Source organism: Castor canadensis, chromosome 8 (assembly GCF_047511655.1).
Source record: "Castor canadensis chromosome 8, mCasCan1.hap1v2, whole genome shotgun sequence".
Taxonomy (NCBI): Eukaryota; Metazoa; Chordata; class Mammalia; order Rodentia; family Castoridae; genus Castor; species Castor canadensis.
Genome location: NC_133393.1, coordinates 98,373,440 through 98,389,595, shown reverse-complemented (window position 1 = coordinate 98,389,595; position 16,156 = coordinate 98,373,440). Strand labels below are relative to the sequence as shown.

Sequence of the window (16,156 nt, the reverse complement as noted above, 5' to 3'; positions counted from 1 at the left end):
CATCTCAGCCACTCACCTTGGCCTCCTTTCGGAGGTGAGAATTAGAAGTGGTTTCTGAAGGGCAGGAGAATTCTAGGCTAGTGTCAAAGAACAAAGGTGGAAATGACCTCGAGAGGGAGTAAGGAGATAAGCAGCAGGAATGGATCTCACCAGTCCTTTGCTGTGGAGGCAGAGCTGTAGAGGCACATATACCTAGCTATCCAAAATCCATCAAGGTGTTACCTAGGTCCTTTATTATAAAAACAAGATTAACAGCAATGTAGGAGTTCTTTTTATGGCTAGGAACATGAGGAAAGCAGGAATTGGAAAGACTTCTGATCTTTTTTTTTAATGCACTGGTTTATCCCGCCTTTTTCTATAGATAGAAATTGTGCCATTTGTTCCCATCTCCCCAGGACTAATATTAATAATAGTCATATTGAGGGTATATATATGACAGAAAGACTGGCTCTGGAGTTAGGCTTAAAACAGCTATTCAATTCATAATAATTTAAAATATCACATGACAGGAGCCTTAGGCCTACACCTCTGGAAAAAGAGGCAGGACTGACCCAAAATGGTATAAGGGAAAGCATTGTTATCTCTGTATGTCTGTCTTTCTGTGTTGAAGTCACCGGCATGAGACTTGATACAGTCTTGGTTCTTGAGTGTTCCCCACCCCCCCAACAGGCAGATGACCTCAGCAACCCCTTTGGACAAATGAGCCTTAGCCGCCAAGGTTCTACTGAAGCAGCTGACCCATCCTCAGCTCTATTCCAGCCCGCACTTATCTCCCAACACCCTCAGCAGACTAGTTTCATCATGGCTTCCACGGGACAGCCCCTCCCTACTTCCAACTATTCCACCTCTAGCCATGTACCTCCTACTCAGCAAGTCCTGCCACCCCAGGGCTACATGCAGCCCCCTCAACAGGTAAGCAGCCTCTGCCCCCTCCTTCAGTCACTAATTCAATTTGTCCAGTGTTATCATCCTTTGCTCTTCCTCTAGTTTAGACAGACCAGAGGGGATACCATCCCTGTCATATGCTTGAAAGTTGTCACTCTAGCCTGAAGGTCTTTTTTTCTGTAAAGCACAAGTCCCATTTTATTTCAAACCCATAATTTTGTACTTGCAGGGCCAAAATATCTTCATTTATAGATTTCTGGCCATCGGCCCTAAAGCACTTAGTAATTTGTTGGGGCTAAATTAAGAGGGACTTCTTGGGTTGGGGAGTGGATCAGTGGTTAGAGTACCTGTTTAGCAAGCATGAGGCCCTGAGTTCAAAACCCCAGTGCAAAAAGCAAATAAACAATAAACCACACACAAGAGGGACCTCTCACACTTGTTTCCTCTCACCATAGATCCAGGTTTCTTACTATCCCCCTGGACAGTATCCTAATTCCAACCAGCAATATCGACCTCTCTCTCACCCGGTGGCCTACAGCCCCCAACGTGGTCAACAGCTGCCTCAGCCATCCCAGCAACCTGGTAAGAGGGGCCACTGATGTAAGATGTACACTGATGTACATAGGGAGAGACTGGAAAAGAGAAAAATTACCTTCCCTATTTAAAGTAAATATATAAATAAAGGCAGGAATGACAAGGGTTCTGAGGAGGAGCCCAGAATCCCCAGAAAAAGAAAAGTTAAAATGAGTGGGGAAGGGGAACTACTGCTAGAGGGTGGCGTCCTAAACATTCATACTCATGTCTTCTCTGCCTTTCCCATCTCTAGGTTTACAGCCCATGATGCCTAACCAGCAGCAGGCGGCTTACCCAGGCATGATTGGGGTCCAGCAGCCCCAGAACCAGGGCCTGCTCAGCAACCAGAGGAGCAGCATAGGGGGCCAGATGCAAGGCCTGGTGGTTCAGTACACTCCACTGCCTTCTTACCAAGTGGGTGCATTCTATATTGTGAAAGATTACTCATTGTTTGGGACAAGGAAAAGCAGCCTCCCAGGGTCATCCAGACCAAAAACTGTAGTACTAAAATACCATCTACTTTCCCCCTAGAACTTTCAGGGGTTTTTTTTGTTTTTTGTTTTTCTCCCTCTGAAAAAGTTCAGAAAGTCTGAGAAGAATCTTTAAATTCTTTGGTCTTTATATAGCCATGCAAACAAGAGTATGTATAAGAAAGTAGGATCTAAAGGAAATCAGGTTTCTTTCTTGGTGTCCAAGGATGATGATGCCCAAGGGTTTTATTTATTTATTTATTAAGATTTAGCAAAGATTTATTTTAGTATAACAGGATAAAGTATGGAGGTGGGAGGAGAAAAAGAGAGAAACATTTCCTGTTCCCCACACAGAAAATGGGAGCAAAGACTCCCCAAGGGTGTTATTTAGAGAAAGGGGAAATGGAGATGGCTCTCTGAACATTTTTTGGGGGGAGATGAGGAGAACAGAAGAAAGCTGTAACATAGGGAAGGAAATTGTAATGTTGTGGTCTAGTGATGACTAGTCTGTTCTTTAGATAAGCTCAGTGAGAGTATGAATAGTCGTTCTCTTTTTCACCCAGGTCCCAGTGGGCAGTGACTCACAAAATGTGGTCCAGCCGCCTTTCCAGCAATCTATGCTGGTCCCTGCAAGCCAGTCTGTGCAAGGAGGACTCCCAGCTGGGGGTGTTCCAGTATACTACAGCATGATCCCACCAGCTCAGCAGAATGGTACGAGGTGAGGACTACCAGAGAGCCGGGGCACTTCTCCTATAGGCCTTCAGCAACTGAACTTGTTGCACCATACTTTTGCTTCTACTGGCCTTAGAAACACAGGGATAAATATCCCAGTAGTAGCTGTGCATGGTAGCACACACCTGTATCCCAGCACTTGGGAAGCAAAGGCAGGAGACCAGTCTGAGCTGCATAGTGAGACCCTGTCTTTTTTTTTTTTTTTTTTTTTGGTGGTATTGGGGTTTGAACTCAGGGCCTTGGTACACAAGCATTCTACCACTTGTCACTTTTCCAGTCCTTTAAAAAAAGAAAAGAAAGCAAGTAGAGTGGCTCAAGTGGCAGAGCTCCTACCTGGCAAGCATGAGGCCCTGAGTTCAAACCCCAGTACCGCCAAAAGTGAATAAATAAAAATTAAAAAAGCTGGGCACTGGTGGCTCATGCCTGTAATTAGACTGAGATTAGAGGGATAGTGATTCAAGGCCAGCTCAACAAACAGTTCTAGAGACCCTCATCTCCAAAAATAACCAGAGAAAAATGGACTGGAGGTGTGGCTTAAGTGCTTGAGCATCTGCTTTGCAAGTCTGAAGCCCTGAGTTCATACCCCAATTCTACCAAAAAAAAAAAAAAAGAGTTTATTTTTCCTCATTGGTTTGACATTTGCATAGAGCTCAGCAGCAGAAAAAAAAAAATCTGCTTCAGAGACAGAGCTTTATAATGTTCCCTGGTTTTTGTTTTTCATGTTAGTGGGGCTCAAAACTATGGAATAAAGACTGCTCATCATTAAGAGAAATAATTTTGAAGTATACTTATGTAAATTTTCCTGTGTACCTTTGTGTCTATGGATAAAACTCCAGTGGTGTGTATATTTTTGTTTGTATCTATCTATATCTATATCTATCTATCTATCACTGTCTATCATCTATAGATATAGGTATCTATATATAAAAATAAATATCTCTGAGAATAGGTCACAGCTAAAAGAATCATAGCAGTAGAAGGCACCTTAGAAACAATCTAATCAACTCCCTTTGTTTTTCTTTCTTGATTTTCTTTGTTTTTGTTTTTATTTTTGATTGTTTCGGATTTTTACTGCAGTACTAGAGTTTGATCTCTTGCTTGGTAGGCAGGCACTCTAACACTCGAGCCACACCCCCAGCCCTAATTTTTTTTTTTTGGAGGGGTGGGACTGGTTTTGAACTCAGGGCTTTACACTTGCAAAGCAGGTGCTCTACCACTTGAGCCACACCTCCAGTCCATTTTGCCTTGGTTATTTTTTTTTCCCCATTTTTACTAGGATATGTTTGTTGTACAGAGGAAATTCATTGTGATGATTCCAAATAGCCTTACATTTTGCTCTGGTTATTTTGGAGATGGGATCCCACAAAAATTTTCCTGAACTGACTTTGAACCACAGTCTTCTCAATCTCAGCCTCCCAAGTACCTAGGATTATAGGCATGAGCCACTGGCACCCCGCTTTTTGTTCATGTTTGAGATAGGGTCTTACTATGTAGCCTAGGCTGGCCTTGAACTTGCAGTTCTTCTGCATCAGCCTCCTGAGTGCTCCTAGGGCTTACAAGCATCTATTAACACACTCAGTTTCTCTTGATTTTTATTATTATTATTATTATTATTTTTGGTGGTACTGGGGTTTGAACTCAGGGCCTTGCACTTGCTAAGCAGGTACTCTGCCATTGAGCCACACCCCTCCTTTCTTGATTTTTAAATTCTACCTAGGGATGTTAAGGAAACCAAAATCACAGACCTGGTTAGAAGTAGAGCTGGAACTAGAACTAGGATAGGTCTAACTGTTCTATGTGACCGTCTCCCAGTATGTATTTGCTTACTTCTGTCTTTTTATATGTGTATCTCCATGTTGTTTGGAATTTTGTGGATGTTGTTTCTTATTTGTCTTTAGGTGACTCTTAGTGTTTGGCATTGTGTATAAATCCTAAATCACATGTCTCCTTATGATTTTATTCATCTCTTTCTAGCACTATATGTCTGTGTCCAGCACTCTTTACCTGTGTTTTTGTTGTTTTGAGAGAGAGAAAGAGAGAGAGAGAGAGAGAGAGAGAGAGAGCATGTATGTGTATATAATTTTGTGTTCCCATACTGTTAGGAAGAGCATGTGTCACTAACATTCCATCTGTAGCACTGATTAGCATCTTCCTAATTGAAAGATGATCAAGTACAAATACATATAATTAACTTTGAACTGATGAGTGATTTTAGAAATTGCATGGCAAATTGGTCTGGGAATGGTTTGGAGCTGCCTCTGCTTCCCTTGGGGGAGGCCCAGAAAGCAGCAGCTGTTTGCCAGGAGCTGTGTTCCTCCCTCTACCACTTTACCACTCCTCTCTTCTCATTCCCTAGCCCTTCTGTGGGTTTTCTGCAGCCTCCTGGCTCTGAGCAGTACCAGATGCCTCAGTCTCCCTCTCCCTGCAGTCCACCACAGATGCCACAGCAGTACTCAGGTAAGAGGATAAAGAATTTGGGTCAGTAGCCAGGCACCAGTGGTACACACCTGTAATCCTACCTGCTTGGGAGTCTGCAATTGGGAGGATTGTGGTTCAAAGCCAACCCAGACATGAGACCTCTATCTCCAAAATAAGCAGAACAAAATGGACTGGAGGTATGACTCAAGTGGTACAGCACCTGCTTTGAAGAGCCTGCTTTGTAAGTACAAAGCCCTGAGTCTCACCAAAAAAGAAAGAAAAGAAAAGAATTTGAGTCAGTGAGGTGTCTCAACTTGGAAAGTGGAGATCAGGAGGATCATAGTTCAAGGCCAGCCTAAGCAAAAAGTTAATGAGACTGCATCTCAACCAATAAAAATCTGGGTATGGTGCATGCATTTGTCATTCCAGCCTGGCTCACAGTCCAGGCTGGTCCAGGCATAAAGGAAGACCCTATATGAAAAATACCTAAAGCAAAAAGGGCTGGGGGTGTGGCTCAAGTGGTAGAGGTCTGCCTAGCAAGTACAAGGCCCTGAATTTAACTCCCAGTACTGCTGAAAAAACAGAAAAGAAAAAACAATAATTTGGGAGGGGCTGGGGACTGGCAAGGGCAAACACTACTGAAGGACTTGTACTCTAGAGCTGGGAAGGGTTCAGAGATCTGTTGTGTCCCCAATCACAAAGAAAGATGAAAGTTTTGACTTGATGTGGTGGCATATGCCTGAGAGAGAGAGGTCTTTTTTCAGTTGCATTTGGGTTATGAAATACTTATCTCCGTTCCCTGCACTCATTTTTCCTTTAAACAGCTTTTCTTTTCTCTTGGGAATGTGAAGAAAGTTGAGAGATGTTTTTTTAAAGTCATATTATAGATCTGTTAAACAGTTTTTAGTGTGTGTTCACATACATTGTGGTGTGTTTTAGTTCTTACAACTTTGTGAGGAGGAAATTTAAAACTCAGATTAAATGACTTACCTAAAATCACAATCCTAGAACTTGAAGTTGGGTCTTTTGACTTTCCATTTCCTATTCCACATTCTAGTAACACATTTTTCAACAGGCCTTTATGAAAAGGCCTGTTCCCTCCAGTAGGAAATAAATAGACTTCATATTAAACAACTACTCTTCAAAGGGGCCAACTATCCTAGGTGACTAGGTTTTTGCCATGTGGCCCCTTGCTATCTGCCCCAACCCAGCACCCCAAGTGCAGTTGCCCTTGTTTGTTTCCCTTTAAGTTTACCTTGACACAGCAGTATATTGCAGTTAAAGAAAACAGGGCTTCTGGAGGGAGAGTTTTAGCCTCCAACCATACCTATTCCACTGTGTTATAGGGATGTCTGAGTGCCCTCTTCTGGTGAGAGGTAGATATTTTGCCAGTTTTCCCCATTTAGAAATGGAGTATTTTTCACCTAAGATTTTTTGCACTCTCACTGTATTAAATGCTATTTGGCAATTCTAGAATTAATCTCGCTCACAAGACATGATAAGTCCTTACCGTTAAGGTGCAGTGACTTCTGGCTTTATCCAGACCAAGCATAGATCCCTTACAGGCTGAGGTTTTAAATTCAACAGTCCTTTCCTTTTAATACATGAGTGATCTCTCTAGCTGTTTCTCCTAGTGTCTGCCAGGGGCACTTGGCCTTGAAATTCCCAGCAGAGTATGGAAATTATAGAAACCATTTCCAAGACACACCATGGCCTGTGGTGGTGCTTGGTACTGCAGGGCATTTTCTATACTGTTTATTAAGAAAATGTGGACATGTGCATATGGGCATACTTATAAGTGTGCATTTTTGCATTTTTCCTTTGTGGTATGTCAGTATATCTATTGAGGTCCTGGTTATATCTGTTCATCTTCAAATGCAAGATCTTTGAATCAAAAACAAACCAGGAGAATTTTTCATTACCTATTCAACCTTGTACTAGATTAAGTCAACTAAAACAACTTTTGTTCTAGAAGCTGGCAACTCTAGAGATCTGGGCTGGGAGTGAAAGAAGGAGGCAATCTAGGCTTCCTGTATCAAAAGAAATGAGGAAACATTCTCCGTCGTCTGTTTCCCTTGCTTCTTTGGAATTTTCTCAGTTACATCTACTTTCTTCCCAACTATTTTGATTGATCTCAGACTTCTGACTGATCCTTTGTGTCTTTGCTCTGTTCTACCCATGTCATCTAAGAGACCATATTCACTTAAGTATTGCTTTTAAGGGTTTTTAATTCCTGCACATGGAAATATAACAGGAACAAATGCCTCTTCCCCCTTCTTTCCAGTTTACCCTTTACTGGGAAGATAGATGTCAGGAATAGCCCACAAGGGCTACTTTGTTACCCTTCAGAGGACAATCACTCATCCTCTTCTCATGTAGCAACATGGTCACTTTTCCAAAAATAAAGGCAGGGATTAGGATTGGCTGTTCTTGGAACAACTGTTCTAGTTTGTTAATACATTTTTGTAGTTGACCAGTTTACCGCTAGGCCTGGACCTTAATTCCACCACTGCAATATTAGATATAACTATAACTCCAAGAAATACTTTTCTTCCCATTAAAATGATAGCTTGCAGGTCCCTTGAGATTTCTACAGGGATGCTTATCCAGGGAAGATGCATACAGACATGAAATAACAGCAATCGCTATACACAGACTCCCAACTCACAGTGACACAGCAGCACGGACAGAGTGAGACACATACAGAAATAGCCTCTCACATACTTTGTGGCTCATTTTTTAGCTGAAAGGTTTCCAAAAATGAGACTGTTCTTTTCTACTTCCTGAAGATACCCCTCTTCCCAACCAAAAAAAGAAAAGGTCAAAATATTGATTTCTATCCTAGGCTTTAATTAGGATTTTATTTCTCTAGACATTCTCTTCCATAGGTTTCATTCCTGATAGTAAGGAAGAAGTCTTATCAGTCTTCTACCTCAGTGATTTTAAAAAAAAAAACAACTAAACAAAAATGAAAAACAATTCTACCAGACATAAATGTCATCTGTTTGTATTTATGTAGTTTGCTCTGCCCAATCGACCTTTCTGCCCAGGTTTAATGATGCCACTTAAAAAGCCATTCACACGTTCCTTCTCCTTTTCAGAGCTTTCAAGCTGAAATTGATTTCCTTATCCAACCCCCTTCTCCCCCTTCCCATCAGCTCTCAACTCAGGCTCCTTCCTCCAACCTGATTATATGGAAGTACTGTCACTGGGCAGTGGGATTTTTTTTCTTTTTCTTTTTTCCTTTTTTTTATTGCCATGTCCATTAAGAAGTAGAGACAGTTCAGCTGCTAACGGATGCCACCTGCTTTTGGCTTGAGGAAGAGAAGCATAAAAATCAGCTCATCAGCAGAGTAGTGCTCTGTGTCCTCGGTTGAGTGAAGGAACAATGCTCCAGGCCAGCGGGGGAGGACTAAGCTGGGGAGGAGCTCAGGACAAAGGCTGCAACTAAGAACCTTGGCTTTGTTTTTGTTGGGATCAGAGAAAATAATATGTGTACTTTGTTCTTTTTTCTCCTTCTTCTTGAGCCCCCTATAGCTCCTTACAAGTTGGTGTTAGTAAGAGCTGACTCTGCCCTGCTTATGTACACCCCTGCACAGTCACACACCTACACACACCTTTTCTGGCCCAGGGCATTAGGCTCAGATTATGAGCTGCTTTCTAGAAAAGTTGTAGATTTGATTATTTTTGCGTTGGTCCCTCAGGTAGCAATGAAGAGTTTGAATAAGGTCAATTGCAGTTTTTTTGGTAGAAGGATGTTGGAGCCGGTAGGACTTTTAAGATGGGGAAATAAAGGCCCAGAGCAACAATAGTAAGGGGAGAGTTGTTAAATGCCTGACACTCCACAGTTGTGCAGTTTTCCTGTGGCCCTTGTACAAGCCATGCTGATGAATATCCTGTCCTCTTTGGCAGGGGATGGGAGCTATTTTACTAAGTATTTGTCCCCTCTGATTGGATGAGCACTGGAGGGTGGAGTGTACAAATTTGTTGGGGAATAGAATCCAGTAGACGGTGTATCTTCTGAGCTGGTCTCTCAGGCCTCCTGCCCTTTCTTTTCCTTTCTTTTGACTGATACTACTTGAGAAAAGCAATCACATTCAACTTCCAGCATGACCCAGGCTGCAACATTCCCATCATAGGAAGCGATGTGGTGGCAACAATATTAGCAGCCCCAAAGCAGTAAGCCATAACAGCATCATTGCAGCAGGCTTGCAAGCTAGTAACCCCAACTTCCATTTCTCTACCACCATGCACCTGAACTCAGCCTCAACAGGAATACTGCCTGGGAAGTCAAAAGCAAACCCTCAGCTGGGCACCAGTGGCTCATGTCTATAATCCTAGCTACTCAGGGAGCAGAGATCAGGAGGATCACAGTTCAAAGCCAGCCTGGGTAAATAGTTCAAGAGACCCTATCTCAAAAAAAAGGGCTGGTGGAGTGGCTCATGGTGTAGGCCTTGAGTTCAAACCCCAGTACCACAAAAAAGAAAAAAAAGAGCAAACGCTCACACTGGACAATCCTCTGTAGGGAAGCAGAGTTCTTGCCCACCCCTCCCAGCAGAGTCTGTCCATCAAACTGCTTCTTCCTGGCTCCTTACTTTGCTTTTTATCATGAAGAAGATTTAAGACTTAACGTTCCTTTTTACTGTCCCCTTTCCTTCCTCCATCCTGTGAATCAGAAGGCTATCCTGGTCACCAGTACCAGAACTTCAGGATCACATCCAGTCAGTCACCTGAACCTGTCAGTGTATCCTGTACAGTGTCTGACTTTCCCACTGTCTTCCTCTGGCATTACCCTCATTCAGAATCTCCTCATTTGTTTCAGGAGCTTCCAAAGTGGTCTAGAATCACTACTTGGGTTAGCTCTCTAAAGCACCAGTCCTGTCTCGACACCTGCAGGATAAAGTTCAAGCATTTTACCAGAATGCACTTCAAACTGAGTCAGAATCAGCTATTTGCTTAATGTCTAGTCCTTAATAGACTGTCCATTCTGTGAGGGCAGGAACCAGGCTTGTTTATGTACACTCAGTGCCCAGTGTAAGGGCTAGCACATAGCAAGTGTTTAATAAATGTTTTTTGAATAAATATGTCTCATCTTCTGTTGCTTTCCCTACATAGCTCCTATTCTTAGCACCTTAAATCATTTATCATTTCTTGAAGATGACATATCTCTCAATACCATTCCCTCTGCTTGAAATGTTTCCCAACTCATCCACCCTTGATCAAGAAGTACTCCCCAAAGCCAGCCCAGGCAAGTAGTTCTTGAGACCCTATCTTGAAAATACTCAACACAAAAAGGGCTGGTGGAGTGGCTCAAGTGGTAGAGCCCCTGCCTAGCAAGTGTGAGACCCTGTGTTTAAACTTCAGTATCGAAAAGGGGAAAAAAAAGAAAAAAGTACTCCACAGGTCTGGCTTAGTGAAACTATATACATTCATCTATTCATCTTCTTCAGAACAATCAGAGCTTGCTGACTTACCTGCAATCTTTACCAGAAAAGCTTGCACATGTCTGCAGCCCTGGCCCATCCCCCAGACCAGACCAGTACCATGGCCAGACATTTGAGCAATCTGACCTAAATGTTTGGTAATATCCAAGTTTGATGGAATGGAGTAGTTTATCTGCCAAGCATACCAAAGTGCCCCTCACCAGGTGAAGGCCAGGAGAACATTGGCATCTGGGACTCATCTCCCTTCCATTGGTTTGGGAAAAGGAATCAGAAACCAAATCAACAACTACCTCCAACTCCAGACAGGACAGAGTTTGAGTGAACCTGAAACAAGTTGGGTGGATTTGCTTACTGGCTTTCCCACTCGGATAACTGGAAGACCAAAATACAGTTTAAATTTCCAACCAACTGCTTTCTTCTGCCACTCAGGAGTGTCACCTTCTGGACCAGGTGTGGTAGTCATGCAGCTTAATGTCCCTAATGGAGCCCAGCCCCCCCAGAACCCATCCATGGTCCAGTGGAATCACTGTAAATATTACAGTGTGGACCAGAGGGGTCAGAAGCCTGGAGACCTATACAGTCCTGACAGTAGCCCCCAGGTGAGTCTTCCAACCCAACCTTGTCTTGGCAGGAGAGGACCAGATTCTTCTCAGGGAGCATTCTGTGTCATTTGACTGAGCCGCCTCTTTTACGCATCTTGCCCTGGGCATTTCTGGGGAGGAACACAAGAAATAGAAGGAAACTAGTATCTGAGGTGGTAGAAAGAACACACAATAGAAAATTCTCAGAAAATATTTAAAATGAGAGCCTAGTATAGCTCAGTAATAGAGCATGTGCAGGGCTTAGGAATTGATCCCCAGTGTTGTCAAAAAGAAAAAGGAAAAAAAAGAATATTTAAAATGATGTATCAAATGTGGATGTTGCCAGGCTCATGCCTGTAATCCCAGCTACTCAAGTGGTAGAGATTGGGAGGATATTGATTCAAAGCTAGTCCAGGCAAAAAGTTAGTGAGATCCCCATCTCATCAAAAAAAAAAACTGTGTGGTGATTCATATCTGTAATTCCAGCTTTGTAGAAGGTGTTAAGTAGGAGAATCACAGTCCAGGCTGGCCTGGGCAAAAAATTCGAGAACCTGTCTGAAAAATAATACAAACTAGGGACTAAAAAGGCAGTTTGAGGGAAAAGTTGACTTTGACATAGTACTTAAGAAAAAGTGTATTTTCTGAGAGATAAATTTGAAGCCAAGCCAAGATAGTGTTTTGTGTTTATGTGATATGTGCTCTTCCCTTCTACAGGCCAACACACAAATGAGCAACAGCCCTGTCACATCTCCTGCCCAGTCTCCAGCACCCTCTCCTGTCACCAGCCTCAGCAATGTCTGCACAGGACTCAGTCCCCTACCTGTCCTCACACAGTTCCCCCGGCCTGGGGGTCCAGCACAGGGTAAGGAGTTAGATTGCAATTAACTGCTTTGAAATTTCATCCTCACACCATTCCTACTTGGGAGAGGGTAGCAACAGGAAGGGAAGTAGTGTAACTGACTCAATTCTGCAAGCTAACTCTTCCTCTTAATATTCCTGTTGAGGGCAAGGACACCTGCCCTTCTGTAATGCTGCCCTTAGTGAACTTGCTCCAGCCTTTCTTTACACATTTCATATTCACCATCAAGTAGGTGAAAAGTTCACTCAACTTCCTAATGAACTAAAGATGTTGAACCTAACATCAGTATTGAGTCTGCAGTCTGGGAATGTGGGACTAAGTTAGAAACACACGTTTTAGGAGAAGGAACATTGAGTTTGGGTTAAAAGACTTAAGTTCCAGCTACACAACAAAGTAGGTTTATGATGTTGAGCAAGTTCCTTAAACTCAGAACTAGACCTTAACTTTCTGATCTATAAAGTGGAGTTGATCACACATAAGATGGGAGTAGTCTTACTGGCTTTTTGCTGTGGCTATCTCAAGTGATATAAAAATAAGATTAGAATATGGCTTTAAAACTTTAAAATGCTCAAAAATATAGTATTTTTATTAATAACAAGTAGTGCTTATGGTACTTAATGTGTACGGGCACTGCTATAAGTGTTTTACATGATTTGTATTCATTTAACCTTCCAGCTACACTAAAGAGGGGAAAACATCCCAACATCACATTTTCAGTAACAGAGCTAGTATTTTAGCCTAGGCAGTCTGGCTGCAAGTCTGTGCTCTTGTCCACCACACTTCATTGCCCCTCTCATGAATCAGAAACTTGAACCCTGGGTTTGTGGGTAAAGAGAATCTATACAAGAAATAAAAGACATTCGTAAAGATGTGACGATTTCTTCCCTGGTCATTTCCATAGGACCTTTTATCTACAATGGACAGAACCCTTCTTTTAGGGTAAGGGGACATAATACTCCTGTTAGTGAGGTACAGTTGAGAGCCAGGGGTGTAAGAAGAGAGACAACTCTTTTTCTTTTTTTTAATTTTCATTAAACAGTTTAATTTCATTCTTTTTTCCAGTTACTATAATATTTCTGCCTGTCCTGTACATTTTTTCCCAAAGGGATTTCATTGTGACATTTCCATACATGCATATGTTTGATCATATTCACCCCTTCTGTTACTCTTTCTTATCCCCCTTCCCCACTTTTTATAATTATTAATGGGTGTTATTTCCTATCTTCATACATGCATAAGACATATTTTGATACATTTGCCCCTCCCTTCCCACTGATGAGACAACTCCTAAATCGGTCACATGGGCATTCCCATCATAGAAAAGGTAGGAATAGTATGCATTATTGCTATCTATCTCCAAGGTCCTCTGAAGTCTCAAAATAGCCATACCATGAAACTCAAGCCCCTAAAAAACGTCTGCTCTTACTCCCTAGGTGATGGGCGCTACTCCCTTTTGGGCCAGCCATTACAGTACAATCTATCCATTTGCCCTCCCTTGCTCCATGGCCAGTCAACTTACACGATGCATCAGGTAAGGGTATCCAACATCAGCCTTAGGGCCATCAAACTCCCTTCTCATCTAGGCCCCTATCTCTGAGCCACCCGCTTCAAACCAGCTGGTGAACAAGGGAGATAAAACAGAATGGACAAAGCAGAAGGAACCTTACCCCACTCCTATACTCATTACTCTAACTCCACTGCCAAGAGAGAGGAGCTCTTAATATTCCAGTGACCATTCCCTGGCCAATCTGTGTAGTGGGGTGGAATCATTAGGGTTGGATGCTGCTCTTCAGTCTCTCAGGCAGACATTGGGACACAAAGCAGTCAATGTTTTTTTTTTACTTGGGATGAGAGTTATCTTTTGAACATTGAAGGGACAGAGTGGATTGAAGCATGGAAACCGGGGCAAGAGACAAGCCCTCAAATCAGCCTCCACTGACCTGGGGACAGCAGATGTTGGTAAGTGGCAGGATGCCAAATCCCCTTGGGAAGGTATCCAGCCTTCTGACCCTTCATACCAGCCTATGATGAGTGGGTAGAGTATACTCAAAAGCAAGCAGAAGGTGAAGTGTCTCAGTCACCTTGACTAAGCCATCTTAGATCCTAAGGCAGATCATGGTAAAAGTGGGAATAGCACATGATGGAAGTTTCTAAGCTGCTTATTAACAATCTCCTGGGAGCACTCTGACCCTAATCTAGGACATCTGTGTTTGGTAGTACTAGACCCAATTTAGGAGAAGATTGGTAGAGATATATGGAGAAGTACCTCTTCTCCTGGAGGCCTTCTGTGCTCTGCAGACAAGGTCTCTTGAGATTCCCTGATTTGTAACAGTTGACTGAACAAGAAAAATAAGGAAAACAGACTTGCTAAGATGATAAGAAGTAAAGTATGTATTTGGGCCAGTCTCTAAATGGGAACTGTGGAACATGTTTCAGATTGATTCTGTGACTTTATTAAAGACCATCAGTAAAGCCTGGGATTCATGGCTCACACCTGGAATCCTAGCATCTTGGGAGGCTGGGATCAGGAGGACCAAGCTTCGAGCCAGCCTGGGCAAATAGTTTGCAAGATCCCATCTCCAAAATAACCAGAGCAAAATGAACTGGAGGTTTGGCTCAAGCAGTAGAGCACCTTGCTTTGCAAGCACAAAGCCCTGTGTTTAAACCCCAGTCCCACCAAAAAAATAAATAAAAGACCCTCAGTGGGCTGGGGACATGGCTCAAGTGGCAGAGTGCCTGCAAGACCCAAAGTTCAAACCCCAGTACAGAAAAAAAAAAAAAATAGGGGGGGTGGGGGAGCAGTAGAAGCTGATGGTTATTTCATTATATTGACTCCGTATAAAAAAACTAAGGTTTTGGTCCTCAGATCATAAGGGATTCTGATTCCCAGCTGCTTCTTGCCTACATCTCTGGGCTGGAAGAGAAAGGTTCACTTTTTACCTCCTGCTTGCCCTAATCAGAGCCTAGGTGGTGGGGAATTGGGATCGTTTGAGGAGGCAAGGAGCAGGGTAAGTGAGAAAGGCAGGGCTTTTGAGGACATTCAGAGTTGGTCAGCTGAATTCTTCTCTGCCAGGCCACTGTCCAGTCCTTCTTACTCTACCTCTTACAACTATGTCCTCTTTCCTCCCCTTCCAGTCCTTGGGCGGGTGCTGGAGGTGACAGATCTCCCTGAGGGCATCACCCGTACTGAGGCGGACAAACTCTTCACTCAGCTCTCCATGTCCGGCGCCAAGATCCAGTGGCTCAAGGATGCTCAGGGGCTGCCTGGTGGGGGTGGGGGGGACAACAGTGGGACTGCCGAGAACGGCCGCCACTCTGACCTCGCTGCCTTGTATACCATCGTGGCTGTGTTCCCCAGCCCTCTGGCTGCCCAGAATGCCTCCCTTCGCCTCAACAACTCTGTGAGTCGCTTCAAACTTCGAGTGGCCAAAAAGAACTATGATCTGAGGATCCTGGAGAGAGCCAGTTCCCAATAAATGGAGGTGGGGAAGGGACTGGCACAGTAGGGGTGGGGGCAGGATGGAGGGGGCCAAGGTGGGATAGACCTGGACAGAAGCAAGAAGTACAGAGACAGATGCCAGACTGGAGCCTAAGATATTAGGGATTAAGAGTGAAACAGACAGGTTCTCAAATTGGCACTGGACTCCTTCCCACTCCCCTGCCATGGATTCCCTCTTTTTTCCTGGTTCCCCCCACACACATACACACACTTCCCTCTCCTTCCCATCCTCTTCTATCATTTTTTATGTCTTCTCCCACCATGAAATTAATTTCTTTCATAGTTTTTGGTCAGGCAGAATTGGGAGGGTCCCATATTCTCCTCATCTCCGACTTCCTCACCATCCCAAGCTCCCTTTCGTTTTTGGTCTTTATGAATATATTTATATGGACAGAATTAAGAAAAACAAAATTGATTTCCCTATTCTCTCACTTCCCCCATCTTGTCGCCCCACAGAGTTAAAACTTTGGACTCACCCCCAGAACACTTGTATATTGTTTGTTTGAGGTTTGTGCCACAGTAACAGACACAGTATTTAATTGCACATACAGATGTTTGCTGGGTATATTCACTGTAAATTTTATTTAATCTGGTTTTTGTTTGTTTGGGGGGGTTATTTGGGGAGAGGTTGGTTTTGTTTTTAAATATAAAAAAACTTGTCACTGGACATTGGTCACTGTTTCTCTGTTGCCGCC

At 43.2% G+C, this 16,156-nt stretch overlaps 1 protein-coding gene across 20 annotated transcripts in view; it reads left to right on the top strand.

Moving 5' to 3' along the window:
• Window positions 1–16,128, top strand: part of R3hdm2 (R3H domain containing 2) — a 119,627-nt gene extending 103,499 nt beyond the window's left edge. For all 20 annotated transcript variants that reach the window (XM_074083731.1, XM_074083728.1, XM_074083724.1 and 17 more), the window contains 10 exons: window positions 670–912; window positions 1,341–1,467; window positions 1,712–1,872; window positions 2,492–2,646; window positions 5,017–5,117; window positions 10,952–11,121; window positions 11,818–11,965; window positions 13,396–13,493; window positions 13,837–13,921; window positions 15,098–16,128. In XM_074083731.1, coding sequence (XP_073939832.1) covers window positions 670–912; window positions 1,341–1,467; window positions 1,712–1,872; window positions 2,492–2,646; window positions 5,017–5,117; window positions 10,952–11,121; window positions 11,818–11,965; window positions 13,396–13,493; window positions 13,837–13,921; window positions 15,098–15,438 — 1,629 coding nt within the window. In that variant the 3' untranslated portion in view covers window positions 15,439–16,128. The remainder of the gene's footprint in view (window positions 1–669; window positions 913–1,340; window positions 1,468–1,711; window positions 1,873–2,491; window positions 2,647–5,016; window positions 5,118–10,951; window positions 11,122–11,817; window positions 11,966–13,395; window positions 13,494–13,836; window positions 13,922–15,097) is intronic.
• Window positions 16,129–16,156: the final 28 nt, after the last annotated feature.